This window comes from Schistocerca americana, chromosome 6 (genome assembly GCF_021461395.2).
Source record: "Schistocerca americana isolate TAMUIC-IGC-003095 chromosome 6, iqSchAmer2.1, whole genome shotgun sequence".
Taxonomy (NCBI): Eukaryota; Metazoa; Arthropoda; class Insecta; order Orthoptera; family Acrididae; genus Schistocerca; species Schistocerca americana.
Genome location: NC_060124.1, coordinates 298402236 through 298418693, shown reverse-complemented (window position 1 = coordinate 298418693; position 16458 = coordinate 298402236). Strand labels below are relative to the sequence as shown.

Sequence of the window (16458 nt, the reverse complement as noted above, 5' to 3'; positions counted from 1 at the left end):
CCCCTCCGCCCTGACATAAGCGACAAACTTTAATTAGCTTGAATACGCCAAATTCATCAACGTCGGTTAAAATTAAGCGCACCGTAAAGTCTACTGACTCTTAAGTATTGTTGTTTGTTACTGGGCAGAAAAACTACAGTCTTAACAACCTACACTGAAGAGCCACAGAAACTGGTAGACCTGCCTAATATCGTGCAGGTCCCCGGCGAGCACTCAGAAGTGCCGCAACACGACGTGGCATGGACTCGACTAACGTCTGAAGTAGAGCTGGAGGCAATTGACACCGTGAATCCTGCAGGGCTGTCCATAAATCCGGAAGAGTACGAGGGGGTCGAGATCTCTTCTGAACAGCATGTTGCAAGGCATCACAGATATGCTCAGTAATGTTCATGTCTGGGGCGTATGGTGGCCAGTGGAAGTGTTTAAACTTAAAGAGTTTTCCTGGAGCCATTCAGGACTTATGGGGTGTCGTATGGTCCTGTTGAAATTGCCCAAGTCCATCGGATGCACAATGAACATGAATAGATCAGGTGACCAGACAGGATGCTTACGTACGTGTCACCTGTCAGAGTCATATCTAGACATATCAGGGGTCCCATATCACTCCAACTGCACATCTCCCACACCATTACAGAGACTCCACCAGCTTGAACAATCCCCTGCTGACATGCAGGGTCTATGGGTTCATGAGATTGTCTCCATACCTGTACACATCCATCGCTCGATATAACTTGATACGAGACTCGGCCGACCAGGCAACATGTTTCCAGACATCAACAGTTCAATGTCGGTGTTGACGGGCCTAGGCGAGGAGTAAAGCTTTGCGTCGTGCAGTCACCAATTGTACAAGAGTGGGCCTTCGGCTCCGAAAGCCCCTATCGATGATGTTTCGTTGAATGGTTCGCACACTGACACTTGTTGATGGCCCAGCATTGAAATCTGCAGCAATTAGCGGAAGGGTTACACTTCTGTCACGTCGAACGATTCTCTTCAGTCGTTGTTGGTCCCGTTCTTGCAATATGTTTTTCCGGCCGCAGAGATGTTTGCTGTTTTACCGGACCTGATATTCACGATACACTCGTGGATTGGTCGCAGGGGAGAACACCACTTATCGCTGCTTCGGAAATGTTTTGTCCCATTGCTCGTGCGCCGACTATAATACCAAGTTCAAACTCACTTAAATCTTGATGACATGCCTTTATAGTAGCAGTAGCCGATCTAACAACTGCGCAATACACTTGTTGTGCTATAGAGCCTTTGCCAGCCGCAGCACCGTATTCTGCCTTTACGTATCTCTTTATTTGAACATTCTTTGGCGCTTCATTGTAGATGCATATTATTATAAAATGCATCTACCGCGGGCTACTAGAATACTTGAACAGGGCCGCAATTTGACGACCATTGTTCGAGACGAAGGGGGCAAAAATGGAGTATCGCGTGAACGTCAATGGTCAGTTCCATGTAATAACAATAAAATTGATAATGAGACGTGCTGTTGTCGGCCGTTGTTGGGGCCTGACGAGGAGTTATACCGACTGCGTATGCAGGGTGTTAATGATTGCGCGCGCGCCGTGTGTCTCCGTCGTCGCCAGTGATCATAAAAGGTTTTCCGCGCAGGAGTGGGTGCTGTAAACGATGAGTCACGCCCTCACGTATACTCAAAGCAGTTTATTTGCACTATCCAGCGTGAGATTCGCTTTAGCACCAACATGGGCTTCTGACGTCCGTTCGCGTCAAGGTCGCACATCTGCGTCTCCGCAGCCACAAGTCCAATATGGTCGGGTTCTGCCGTGTTTCTAACTTTACCATTGGAGTTCTTGTTTGTGCGAAATATGACCGAAGTGGTTAGGGCGAACACTCTGAATGCCCCAAGCTAATAATCTTCGTCTACATATAGGCTGAATCAAGAGGACAGATACGTGCTCTCAGGGTTGATAGTAGATTCTGGACGAAAAATCTCATTTGGAAATACGCCCTGTTCTGGAAGTTTTCCGAACTAGAACACATTTAATGTAAATTGTTATTTATTTTCTGTATTATTAAAACGTTGACATTGTTTACGACGTACCACAGTAATGTAGAGGAAGTTGAGACGAACAATTTGATACACGACACTTTTGTTCTATGAAGTCGGAAAAGTACCTCAAACTGGCTTGCAGAACCTACCTAAGCTACAACGCATACCCGTCGGTCTAGATTTTCAGTATTCTTGCGCTCTCTTCGCGCAAATTATTAGTGCTAGAAAAAAATGAATGGGATATTTTTTGTAGGAAATTTGCGGTGGTTTGATTTTGTACTACGACACGTTTTCGCTGGAAGTGATATTAAATGTGTTCTATCTTGGAAGCCATTCGGGGTAGTGCATATATCCATATGAAGCTTTTTGTTCAAAATCAATATCACCCGTAATAGCATTCACTTGTAAGCATGTACCTTTTCTCATGACTATCCCTGTATTTCCTACGCAAGCCACTCGGAGGGTAAATACCAGTATCATCGATTTTATGTTCTCTTCCATCCAAATACTGAGCGAAGGAAAAATGTCTGTATCTGTAAGTGCATTGATCTCGCTTATCTTATTTGTGGAATATTTCGTCGGTATTACGAGAAACATAAACAATTTAAGAACGGATATGCACGGTACTGACGTTCCACAATAACATTTAATTTATATTTCGTTATGAACCAGCTTTCTGCTTTTTAGGCGATCCTCGTCCAACTGAAGATCAAACAGATAATCCACGCATCAGCGAGAGTTTGTATCTGTACAGAGATTGTTTTTCCAAAGATATGTGACCATTTTACAACTATACGGGGTGAATCCCCTAAAACTCGCATGATAGATAATGCGGAAATGAAAGCACTATTAATGTACGGTTTTCGCACAATGAACTGGTAGTCAGGGGCTCGTATTGTTAGTAACAAACTAAAATAAGGGTAAATTACAATGTCGGTTGTGTTTGTTGCAGTACTGCAGTGCGTTTCGTTTACGAGATATTGTATTTTGAAACGCCCCCACCCCGACACTTGCACAATACCTGTGGTAGAAAACAAGTGCATACTCTAATTATGTAGATTCCTACCAGTAACGAGATGACTGACCATCACAGATTGTATTCAAAATAACCACCGGCAGTGGCAATATACGCTTCTAGTCTGGTATGGAACGACTGCTGCACATGTACTAGCATTTTAGAAGAGATATCCAAGCTGGCTGGAGTAATACGTTGTAGCATTTCTCCAGATGTAGTTCACGTGTCCTTGTACACAGCGTTTTTCAGCTTTTCGCACAAAAAAGAATGTACAGGCGTCAAATCCGGGGAAAGGGCCGGCCAAGGTACAAGTTGTCTGCACCCAATCATACGGTTTAGAAACAAATCGCGAAGACATGCTATAGTACTTCGTGCAGTATAGCTGGACAGTCATCATGTTGGTACCACAGGTTCCTCCCAGTCCGCAAAGAAACGTCTTCTAGCACCCGTGGAAGATGGTCTGTTAGGTGCCTGCCATACTTTTGCGTGTTCAGTGTTCCACCTATCGATATAGGGCCTATGGGCTGATAGTTCACTGTCCCACACCGCGCGTTTACACTCCACGTAATCTGACGTTCCACCAGAAGAAGCCAACGGGAATTATCAACAGACCAACAGTGCATGTTTCGGCGGTTTACCTGGCCGTGACTGATAAATGTACCTTCATCAGTAAACAAGATACATCATACATCTGGAGTATCCTATCTTAATACCCATGTACAGAAGTTAACACGATTCTCACAATCGTTACCACGCAGCTCTTGATAGAGGGAGACGTGATACGGATGGAACCTATGTTGATGGAGAATGCGTAAGAGACTTGTGTGACTCAAGCCTCTTCCTCGTGCGCTTGGTCTTTGGCGTCTATTGGGATATCTTGCCGCAGACACCATACAAGGCCGAACTACATTCTTCTTACTCTCTCCATATACCATGAGTATGTCAGATTTTTCTGCACTAATAAATCCCATCGTCCACTCACGCCCTACTGCTTGGATTGCCACACACAAGTACACTGTAAACAAATATAACAACATCGTACCTAGCAACTATGCAGGCTGAATGGCACAAACAAGTGTCGGTGTGGAAACTTTTCAAACGGGAGTATTTGCCCCGGGCGGAAATTCCAGGGGGGTGCCAAACTCATATTCTTGAAAAAAGAAACCTTGTTTCACAAAGCGCCTGGCATTCAGCGCATGTTGGTCTGCTGATTATTCATAAGATTTTGAAACGCGTCCCGGTTATATTTTGAGCATTTTTGAACACATTCTAAGTTGATTTTTGAACGAATCATTAGTTGATTTTTTAATGCGTGCATAGCGTACGTGAGATCTCTTCCAGGGGAATCACCGTGGCATTTAGAAATAAAAAGCTTTCCTGTCGACAAAAGGGGGCGGGACTATATGAGCTGAGCAGAGTAATAAAGACGAACGGATGAATGCCAATCGGTGTTTCTTTATATAGTTGATAGGGTATGCGAATGATGAGCGTTGTAATTATTAACCATATCCATATATTCTGACTACCAGAGTGGAAATAAGCGACAAACAGGTAAGAAAGATTAGATACTATCTACTCGGTCCATCGAAGAAAATTTTGACAGGAAATTTTTGCCAGACCGCTGCACTAACAGTTGTACAGGCCCCGATTAGCAGCCGGACTAACGGGGAAAATGCGTTGCACGAACACGTAATGACGCCTAGCCGGAGAATAAGCGCAGGGTAATTGAACCGGTGATTCTCGCAGAATTAGTGATGTTAACTGGAGAATAAATTTTGACAATGGCAGGAACAGTCACAGAGTTAATAATGACAAGATCGTATGTTAGAGCGAGTAAGGAGAAAAACCAGGACGTCACAAAAATTATGTGGAAAAAATATAACTATTCAAATTTATATAAAAATTTCGTACTTTAATTTTCGATCTTATGCTTGAGAAACTGGAGCATATGAATGAAATATGAAACTATTTCCTAACACAAAACTTTTTGCTTGTAGTAGGCCTAATAAGCATTTGATATTGGTACTTCATGAATTATTGTGTTATTTATGTAAACGAGGTACATAAAAATGACCATTTGTGCTGAAACAGTCTCGCTTATTGGACACGTGTTAGAATTGGTGTAACATTAGAAAGACCTATTTCGTTTTATGAAGCAGACAGTGACAAAATAGACGTATTCAAACCGAGAAACCACACCACTCTTGGGTACTATTCGTATTAACAGCATATTCACTACTAGACAACGACATTTTGATTTTTCGTGTAGCAAACCGTTTGAGGTGATAGATTTTTTCGCAGGAAGGAAAGAACACCCTGTAAAGCTGTAGCAAGATTAGAGAGAAAAAAAAATGCTGGACGTAAGGACTGAAGAAATGTGTACCGTCTTTGTTTGTCTCTTGTCTTTACTGGTTTTATGCTTCATATACTTTAAATAATCACACAAAAGGGAAAGTTGTCAAGTAATAGGCAACAAAGAATGCAAATATTCTGAAGAGGCGTTCCTGGAATGTTACTACCCTTAAGTTGGTGGGTATGCAGGTGTTGTTGTTGTTGTTGTTGTTGTTGTTGTGGTCTTCAGTCCTGAGACTGGTTTGATGCAGCTCTCCATGCTACTCTATCCTGTGCAAGCTTCTTCATCTCCCAGTACTTCAACCTACGTCCTTCAGAATCTGCTTAGTGTATTCATCTCTTGGTCTCCCTCTATGATTTTTACCCTCCACACTGCCCTCCAATGCTAAATTTGTGATCCCTTGATGCCTCAGAACAGGTCCTACCAACCGATCCCTTCTTCTTGTCAAGTTGTGCCACAAACTCCTCTTCTCCCCAATTCTACTCAATACCTCCTCATTAGTTATGTGATCTACCCATCTAATCTTCAGCATTCTTCTGTAGCACCACATTTCGAAAGCTTCTATTCTCTTCTTGTCCAAACTATTTTTCATCCATGTTTCACTCCCATACATGGCTACCACTCCATACAAATACTTTCAGAAACGACTTCCTGACACTTACATCTATACTCGATGTTAACAAATTTCTCTTCTTCAGAAATGCTTTTCTTGCCATTGACAGTCTACATTTTATATCTTCTCTACATTGACCATCATCAGTTATTTTGCTCCCCAAATAGCAAAACTCCTTTACTACTTTAAGTGTCTCATTTCGTGATCTAATTCATTCAGCATCACCCAAGTTAACTCCGCTACATTCCATTATCCTCGTTTTGCTCTTGTTGATGTTCGTCTTATATCCTCCTTTCAAGACACTGTCCATTCCATTCAACAGCTCTTCCGGGTCCTTTGCTTTCTCTGACAGAATCGGTGAACCTCAAAGTTTTTATTTCTTCTCCATGGATTTTAATTCCTACTCCAAATTTTTCTTTTCTTTCCTTTACTGCTTGCTCAATATACAGGTTGAATAACATCGGGGAGAGGGTACAACCCTGTCTCACTCCCTTCCCAACCACTGCTTCCCTTTCATGTCCCTCGACTCTTATAACTGCCATCTGGTTTCTGTACAAATTGTAAATAGCCTTTCGCTCCCTGTATTTTACCCTGGCCACCTTCAGAATTTGAAAGAGAGTATTCCAGTCAACATTGTCAAAAGCTTTCTCTAAGTCTTCAAATGCTAGAAAATTAGGTTTGCCTTTTATTAAACTATCTTCTAAGATAAGTCGTAGAGTCAGTATTTCCTCACGTGTTCCAGCATTTCGCGCCCCTGGTGTTCTAGCATTTCTAGATGGCACTTGATATTGGCAATAAACCGAAATAGGACTGTCGTTTAAAATATTGGCTCTGAGCACTATGAACTTCTGAGGTCATCAGTCCCCTAGAACTTAGAACTACTTAAACCTAACTAACCTAAAGACATCACACACATCCATGCCCGAGGCAGGATTCGAACCTGCGACCGTAGCGGTAGCGCGGCTCCAGACTGTAGCGCCTAGAACCGACGGCCACTCCGGTCGGCTTTAAAATATTAAAAATATATTACGTTATTGTAGCTGGTTCGGAGCGTTCATTTCCATAACGCGTCGGTGGTGTGTGCTGTGCAGGATGCGGAGCTCGCTGGCTGACGCTGGCAGCGGGCAGTACGGGTCGTGCCCGCAGCTGGAGGGCCGCGACCGGCGGCTGCAGCGGCGCTCGCGCAAGGACTCCGTGGCGGGCAGCGAGGCCGCCTCCTCCAGCGGCGCCAGCAGCGCCGACACCGACGACGGCCAGCACGACTCCTCCTCCGTCAGCGAGCAGGAGCGCCTCCAGGTCGAGGCCGCCTTCCGCAGCCTCAAGACCCAGGTGCGTCACCTCGCGAGACTCAAAACGATCGACTTCCTCGTCGCGACTGACTACTCGAGAGAACTGAGCCTACTGCAGCGCCCCTGGTGTTTTATTCCTGAACTAGTCTCGTCTGTTAAAGCCCATTTTACACGGCTGACTTCCTTGCCTCAGTTGACTGCTCGAGAGAAAACGACATACATAAACAACTTGGGCTGGCCAAGGCGCCGCCATATTTGAAGCCAACTGAAAACTCAGCGGCAGTGTTTTACGTCGTCACGTTAAACGAGATAGTCGTCTGCTAGCAAGGGATCGTGTGGTTTTGTTTGCCATACAGTGACATTTACTACTCCTAGCCGCGATTTTTTTCAATGGCCGGACGAGCGTTTCGGGAAATAATTTCCAAATATGAAGTGAGTTTTTGTGCATTATGCCATATCAAGCGTGATGTTTGCGATGTGCGAGCTGCTGCGTTGTTCTGGTGACTTTAATGTAAACACTCACATTTCTGTCATTACTGATATATCTTACCCCACAGATATTGGCGAATTTCTGTACAACAGCTATTGCACCTTTGACTTGGATGACGTTTAGCGAGTTTCACGCTTACGTACAGGGTGAAAATTATTGAACTCTATGAAAAAAAAAAAACTTAAATTAGTTACAAACTATGGCGTGCACGCACTTTGTTCAATATCTAAACGTCACTGCAGATATGCAGATTTAGCGTATGACATGTTGCTTGCTTGTTAGCACTGACAACTCTAAACAAACAGCGCTGCTCTCGGTCATTAAGGAAGACCATTGGGCAATGCATTGTCTGCAGTGAGAGGTAATGTCTGAAATGTGGTATTCTCAGCACACTCTTGACACTGTGGATCTCAGAATAATGAATTCTCTAACAATTTCGGAAATGGAATGTCTCATCCATCTATTTCCGACTACCATTCACATTCAGACTGTTAATTTCTATTGTGGGGCCATAATCACGTTAGAAACCTTTTCACATGAATCACCTGAGTACAAATGACAGCTCTGCCAGTGCACTGTCCTTCTATACCTTGTGCATGTGACTCTCCCTGCCATCTGTATATGTGCATATCGCTATCTCATATCTTTTGTCAGTTGAGTGTATTTTGGCTACTACATAGTCTTCAATTTTGATGTAAGTTTTTAAGTTTTTCGTCTCTCTTCATTCTACTTTCAATGCGCATTAGACTGGTTTGTCCCATTCAACAGTTCCTGCCTATCTTCTTCAGTCTCACTGACAATAGCGATGCCAACAGCAAATCTTATCATTGCTATCCTTTCACCCTGAGTGTTAATCCTACTCCATCATTGCTTCATCGATGCACCGACTGAACAGTTGGGATAAAAGACTACATCATCATGACATTAATATTTCCACAGTTCTATGTGAATCTTGTCCGCAGCTCGTGGTCTTGCAGCGGCGTTCTCACTTCCCGCGCATGGGGTCCCGGGTTCGATTCCCGGCGGGGTCAGGGATTTTTGCTGCCTCAACATGACTGAGTGTTGTCGTGTCATCTTCATCATCATCATTCATCCCCATTATGGTTGGAGGAAGGCAATGTCAAACCATCTCCATTAGGACCTTGCCTAGTATAGCGGTGCGGGTCCCCCTCATTGTCCCATACACTCCTCGGAGTATGGGACCTCATCATCATCATCATCATCATCATCATGTGAATCTTGGTGCAGTGGCCAATAGGACTATCATATATAAAATCAAAAGACATTGACCGGTATTGATTCTTTTCTGATTGTAGCCAATGTTAACTTTCAGACAACTCGGTGTTTAGGATGTCTACAACAGTGAGAGCAAAAGTACCATGCAGAGTTGCTGAAATGACTGTAAATGAGTTTGAAATCATCTTTTTACTGGCATGTTATTCTCAATAAACATGTTGTTGCCTGTTAGCTAAAGTTTGTAACTACTGGAGAGCATTTCACTATCCCTCACCGAAAGTATTCATGGCATGCGTGAGTGGTTTCTGTAGGAAGATACATGGTGGCATAATATAACTCTGTAAAATATGATATAGTGTAAAGCACAATTAAAGTTAAGCTGCACTGGTCGTTACATATTCCAAATCAAATCATATGCTAAGCAGCACTTGATAAAATCTCCCTACATATCATGCTTGCTGCATTGACACTGACAGGGGGGAAAAAAAAAAAAAAAAAAAAAAAAAAAAAAAAAAAAAAAAAAAAAAAAAAATCGCAGCACCAAAAAAGAGTTTTGCTACATAAACAAAAGTTGGTAGATGTGTTTGTGAGATGATGTCTCCTCAGATTACATGCCAGTCGCGTGAGTGGCATAAGTAGTGCTGCTACAAAGATGCAAATCAGGTTTGCCTTAAATACACGCTGTAGTGATCCTAAGCATTAGGTACCTTTGGGATTGGATGTGGTGAGTTGATGTTAGTCAAGAACGTCTTTAAGATGACAAAGACACCATTATTAACACCTCACTGTGTTTGAATGAGGTCATGCAATAGGGCTATGAGAAGCTGGATGTTCCTTCTGTGATGTTGCAGAATTGCTGGGCAGGAATGTAGCCATTGCATATGACTGCTTGCATGTGCGGTCGCAAGACAACCAGTCTCTGGGCAACTATGTGGCACTACCGGGAGGAAAGACAGTTGTGTTCGACATATGTCTCTGGCGCATTGTACTGCAATGCAGCAGCAATATGAGCAGCATTTGGCACCACAGTGACACAACAAATGGTTAGAAATTGTTTACTTCGAGGGCAGATCCGAGCCAGACACCATGTAGCGTGCATTCCAATGACCCCAAAACCACCGCCATTTTAAACTTATGTGGTGTCAAGCAAAAGGTCATTGGAGGACAGGGTGCCAGTCTGTTGTGTTTGCTGATGAAAGGTGGTTCTGACTCAGTGGCAGTGATGGCCATCATGTTGGTTAGAAGAGGGCCAGTTGAGGGCCTGAAACCCACCTGTCTGCAAACTAGACACACTGGACTGACACCTGGAGTTATGGTTTGGGGTGGGAGTTTGCATGATAGCAGGAGCACTTTCAGGGTTATTCCATGCACCTTGATTGCAAATTTGTATGTCAGTCTGGTACTTCGACATGTTCTGCCCCCATTTATGAACAGTATTCCAGGGGATGTTTCCCAACAGGATAATGCTGTCTCCAGTCGAGCACATATGGAACATCATCAGACGAGAACTCCAGCATCATCCACAGGCATCATTAACCTCCCTTGTGCAAGACACATGGAACTCCATCCCACAAACTGACATACAGCACCTGCAAAACACAATGCATGCACATTTGCATGCTTGCGTTCAACATTCCAGTGGTTACACCTGTTATTAATGTACCAGCATTTCCCATTTGCAATGGATTACCTCACCTGTGGTCGTAAAATGTTAATATCTCTCTCTCTCTCTCTCTCTCTCTCTCTCTCTCTCTCTCTCTCTCTCTCTCTCTCACACACACACACACACACACACACACACACACACACATATATATATATATATATATATATATATATATATATATATATATATATATATATATGTTTGTGTGTTTCTTTTATTGTGTCTATCTACCAGCACTTTCTCGTTTGGTAAGTCACAGCATATATATATAGCTCCCGGGATTGGAATGACTCCTTATCCCTCTCCCTTAAAACCCACATCCTTTCGTCTTTCTCTCTCCTTTCCTCTTTCCTGATGAAGCAACCGTGCTTTGCAAAAGCTTGAATTTTGTGTGTGTGTTTATATTTGTTAGTGTCCCTATCAACATACCAACGCTTTCGTTTGGTGTAATATATATATATATATAGTTATGTCTGCTTGTGTCTGTATATGTGTGGATGGATATGTGTGTGTGTGCGAGTGTATACCCGTCCTTTTTTCCCCCTAAGGTAAGTCTTTCCGCTCCTGGGACTGGAATGACTCCTTACCCTCTCCCTTAAAACCCACATCCTTTCGTCTTTCCCTCTCCTTCCCTCTTTCGTGATGAGGCAACAGTTTGTTGCGAAAGCTTGAATTTTGTGTGTATGTTTGTGTTTGTTTGTGTGTCTGTCGACCTGCCAGCACTTTCATTTGGTAAGTCACATCATCTTTGTTTTATATATATCCCATCAGTGTAGTTCATATGTTTCCTGCATGAGCCATCATGTCTGCAGAGGTTGGAAACTAATCTGTATACAACCCAATAAAGGTGCTACTTTGTTTATCTTTGTCAACTTTCCTTCCATTGGCACTTATACTGTAGGTTAGCGGAGCTTGTCATGTGACCGTGTGGACTGGTGTCGGTTGCAGGTGTACGTGTGCGGTTCGCTAGCAAACCTGTACCTGGGCTCTACCAGTGGTGACGAGTGGCGACTCGAGAGCACAGGTGTGCCTGTGCTGCTGCTGGACCTGGGGGCAGCACGCGCACGCACTCAGCGCCGCATCCAACTCGTACTGGCTGAACGTGGCACATGCTTTGCACTGTGGCGCGACACCATCGACAACCTCACCAACTACCGAGTGGCTGGGCGTGCCTTCCACACCATGCACCTTTCGTCTGACCACACCACACTCGTCGGCCTCAGTTTCGACTCGGAGCGTGCTGCCGATGAAATGGCGGGCCGCGTCGAACGCCTCACCTCCTCGCCGGAGAACATCAGCCTGTCTGCACCAGGTGCGATGCCTCAACCTTTTGATGCACACATACATAACTCCCACATTAATGCAGATCAGAGACTGCACAGATAACCAAAAAGACATGAATAATGTAGAATCTACATTTTTTTCCAAAAATTGCTGAACTAATCGTGCATGATCTGCAAGCTGGATAATCCACAAGCAGGTTTATTAGGAGTTTGTTGAAGAAGCATAATTAGTGTCAAATTTCATGGACAATACAACCAAGTTAAACACAAAATGTGGAACAACAAAACGTAAATAGCTTTAAATGTCTGGGCAAATGGATTACAGAAGGAATATATAAAGAAAGATTGAAAGCAAGAATCAGAAAACTGGAAATAGCTTTCCAAACACAACAAAAAGTGTTTCTTCCTAATACCACAATCTGTAGTTACAACATTGTCATAAAACCAATGTATGTCTCACCCTCTCTGATGGAGGGAGAAGGAGATAAGTGTCAATGTCATGTCAACAATGAGGTATATTGGGTCCAGATTATAAAAATTGTATCTAAAAATGGTATGTATCTAAATCAAAACAGGAAATATATTATAATTGAAAAAATTATGGACAAAATCTGCTAATGCAGAGTTTAGTTTTATGGCCAAGTAAGAGTAATTTCTATCTTACAACTCCCTGAAACATAATATCTTGCCCTAGTTGTTTGTGACTGAAGTGTAATTTGTAACTTTACTGTGCTATGGTTGTGATTATTTGTTTTCAAATGTTGTTGGTCAGTAACCTACCAGCAGTCCATTGTACATTTTTAAGCAATAGCTAATAATTACAGTAATAAATAAAAGGTAGCATTTCACACCCTTCTGTTATGTGAGATGCTAATGAAAGCAAATGATTTGGCTACTCATCTTGCATTGTGTATTTGGTGTAATTTAGTACCTTTGTTATATGACTTTACATGGTACTTGGTTCCAGGTCGCAGTAAAACATCACGAGGGCGTCGGTCTGCACAGCCACCCCCTCCTCCGCTGCCGACAAAGTCACACATCTCACAGCCCTGCTGTTTCCAGCACATCACAAGTGTGGAGGTGGGCGATCGCAGTCGGTACTTCTCTCTGCAAACTCTCGTCCCCATGCTGTCTTCTGAGCAAGAAGAGCCACGCTCAGAATTGTAACTGAATTGCTTTATACATTACATGTGTCTAGAGATGAACAATTGGCATCTCTGCCTCTTTTTTTGTGAGAAATGTTCACTGGCTACTGAAGACTGTCCTTACATAACTGTAATGGTATCCATTGTGGACCATGTTTTAAAGGATGCCCATTTAAGCCAGATGAATATTTTGTACTAATTGTTGCTATTCATCATAATACATTCAGTTACATGGTGATTGTGCCTTGTATGTGCCGATTTTCACTTGTGTATAATGGTGCACTCAGCCTGGCATGCATATAAAGACTGCTTTGTTCCCAGTGTAATAGCAATTGTTTGATGTGTGAATAAGTAGACATGGAACATTACATGAGTGAATTTTTACTAAAGCTTGTCACTTTTTAGAATGTTGTGCTGAACCAGTATTGGAAGTTACAGATAGGTGCATTGCGCTGTTTCTGTGATTATTATTGTTGTGGGAATGTGCAAAGTAGTGCTTCACGATCATCGCAGATACTTTCAGCATATTGTGCTGCTGCTGTTCGTCAAGGTTCTGGTGCCTTGTCCTCAGCCAGAATAATTTGTGCAAAATGCACGCTGTTGCATATACGTGAGTGAAATGTATTTTTGTGAATGTGTGTTTTGTTAAAATTTGTTCACTGGACATGTATTTGAATCATTTTCATGTATTGCATTCTTTTCTGTTGTTATATGGACACAGTATGATGCTTTCTGTGATAATGTGCATCGGTTTTCAGACATGACCATTCATGTTCCAAAAGATTGTTTTTGTGTGAGCTTCCATAATTATTTTTCAGTTTGCAGCTATCCTTGTTCATTAACACACTACATCTCATTGGTAAATTCATTGTGCTTTGTTTGTAGTTATTATCTCAGTGCACAACTGATTGACAGAACTGTGTATGTGCCATGATTAGCATGTACTTTTAAAACCAATAATATGTCATGACACATTAGACAGTACGTAGAAAGGTTTGGACATGCCAAATTCACTGAAAGACATCTGACATGAATCCAGTGAGGCTGTAGTTTCCTACCTAGTCTATTATCATTGACCTTCTTATTTGATTCAGTGAGCACAATAAAACATAATGAAATTTTTTTTAAATCAAGATTTTTTTCCATACCTTTAGTATCTTCCTGCTATTTGTCTACAGTCAAGATTGAAATAAATTTATGATAAAGGGAAATTCAAAAGTATTATTGCTGAGTACTGGGCATGAAAAGATTTGGAAGTGTAAATTTCTCTTTTGCTGTATAATTTTCTAATAAAAATTTGGGGTTTGAAGGAAGGGGAGGGGAAGAATCTTACCCTAGTCATTATTTAATTGTATTTTTCCAAACAACTCGTATTAATATGCTCTGTACTGTTACAAAGTGCATTACTCTTTCTAAGCCAACACCATTCTGAAATATAGCTTTCTTTCAACATTTGCCATCCTTGGATGTTCTAGTTTACTCATTTCTCTATACTCTTTCATTGAAATTATAAGACAAAGGCAATTGTATACGCAGAATTATTGTTTAAACAAACAGTTACAGTTAATTTCAGTATTTGATTTACAGACTGAACTTTCCCAATCACCTCTGTTGTCCAATGTGGAAGTGTTTCGAGACTCATTATTCAGTTTGTAAATAAAATCTTGTTTTATTATACATTATATTTATTACAGTTGTTTATGCCGATGTATTGAAAGAATTGTATGTACTGCTGTCAAATGCAGAAGCTGTGCTCTTTGTTGATGACTTTATTGAAAGGTTCATGTACCTAGTGTTTCAAGACTGGGATAATGAAGATGTTTAGAAGAGTTTTATCATGTATGTTAAATATACCCCCAAACCACCTCAGTACAGGTGTGGCAATGGGAGTTAACGTCTAGAGAATTATATTTAAACCAAACAGTTTTAGCTAGCTTGTTGATAGATTGTTGTGCTTGTAAAATATATATGATTATGTGGATTTCAAATTTTGTGTCATATTTTGAGATATGTTCTTTCAATAAATGTAAATTAAAATCTTTAGGAATGAGAGTTGCAAGTATGATGGAAGTGTAACATGATGTGTGCTTGGATCAGTTCAGCTGCAGTACCATTGTATTCTACACAAAGAGGATGTGTTATGATGTGCCTTTTATATTTGTCTTGAATTTTTACATCTGGTTCATCACAGTGTGTTAAGATGTGTAGTGACATTGCTAAAGACAAATTAAATGTTTTTGTACACAAAACAAACAGACTAATACTTAATATTAGTGCTTAGTCATGGCCATTGATCATAAGAAATAAAGAATAAATTTCCTTATAGAAATGTAGGCTAAGAAGAGAGACTAGAACAATCTGCACATTTCATTCCTCTGATTTGCTCTTTCTATACTTCTACAAAACAGTATATTATTACTGATATTTGGTCTGTACAATGATTCTAAAATCTTACTCAGTGAATGGGGAATCACTGTCCAACATGCACTGATTTTAAAGGTGAGTACCAAATACACAATTTTTCATCATATGCCCTTTGTGCTGTCTTGTTTTTTATTTTCTATTTCCAGTAGTGACATAGTATCATAACAAAATTTGGTCTCCATTCAATAAAGTAACAGCAAAGATTCATACAAATCAGGGCTAAGAGGAAGCTGCTAAGTCTACATGTGCTTTGCAAACCACCATGAAGTGTGTGGCAGAAGGTACTTAGCATGATATCAGATTTTAGGTTTTCTTCACATTGCAATCACATAAGTAGTGCAGGAAGGATGACTGCTTAAAATCCTTTGTGCAAGCTACAATTAATATAATCTTCTCTTTACAGTTCCTGCAGGAAAGATACATAGGGAGATGAGGAATATCTCTAGATCGTTCACTGAATTCTGGTTCGCAGAACTGTGTATGTAGGCTTTGGTGGAATAACTGGTGTCTTCTATTCGAGTATCTGATATTTCAAGTTTTTCAACAAGTCCGTAATGCTCTCCCAGGAGTCAGAAAACCTGTGACCCCTCATGCCATCCTTTTTTGTATACTTTAATATGTGCAGTTAGTTGTAATTGGGATGGGGTCCTACACACCTGAGCACTATCATAAGCTGCAACACACAAGTGATATGTAAGCAGTTCCTATCATAGGCTGACTGCATTTTCCCAGTATCCTGCCAATGAAATGAAGCCTGACAACTCCCTTACCTATTACTGAGCTTATATGATCATTATGTTTATATCCTTACAAATTGTTACATCCAGGTATTTGTATGGAATTCCAGTTGTGACTTACGGATATTGTAGTTGTAGGATACTACTTTTCTCTGTTTTGTGAAGTGCACAGTTTTACATTTCTGAACAG

General features: G+C 41.5%; 1 protein-coding gene across 1 annotated transcript in view; it reads left to right on the top strand.

Moving 5' to 3' along the window:
* The window catches only part of LOC124619320, a 60992-nt gene extending 45552 nt beyond the window's left edge, over nucleotides 1-15440 (top strand). Inside the window, exons 2-4 of the mRNA XM_047145629.1 lie at nucleotides 7090-7327; nucleotides 11628-11991; nucleotides 12930-15440. Of these exons, the coding sequence (XP_047001585.1) occupies nucleotides 7091-7327; nucleotides 11628-11991; nucleotides 12930-13129 (801 nt within the window). The 5' untranslated portion in view covers nucleotide 7090 and the 3' untranslated portion in view covers nucleotides 13130-15440. The remainder of the gene's footprint in view (nucleotides 1-7089; nucleotides 7328-11627; nucleotides 11992-12929) is intronic.
* The last annotated feature ends 1018 nt before the right edge of the window (nucleotides 15441-16458 follow it).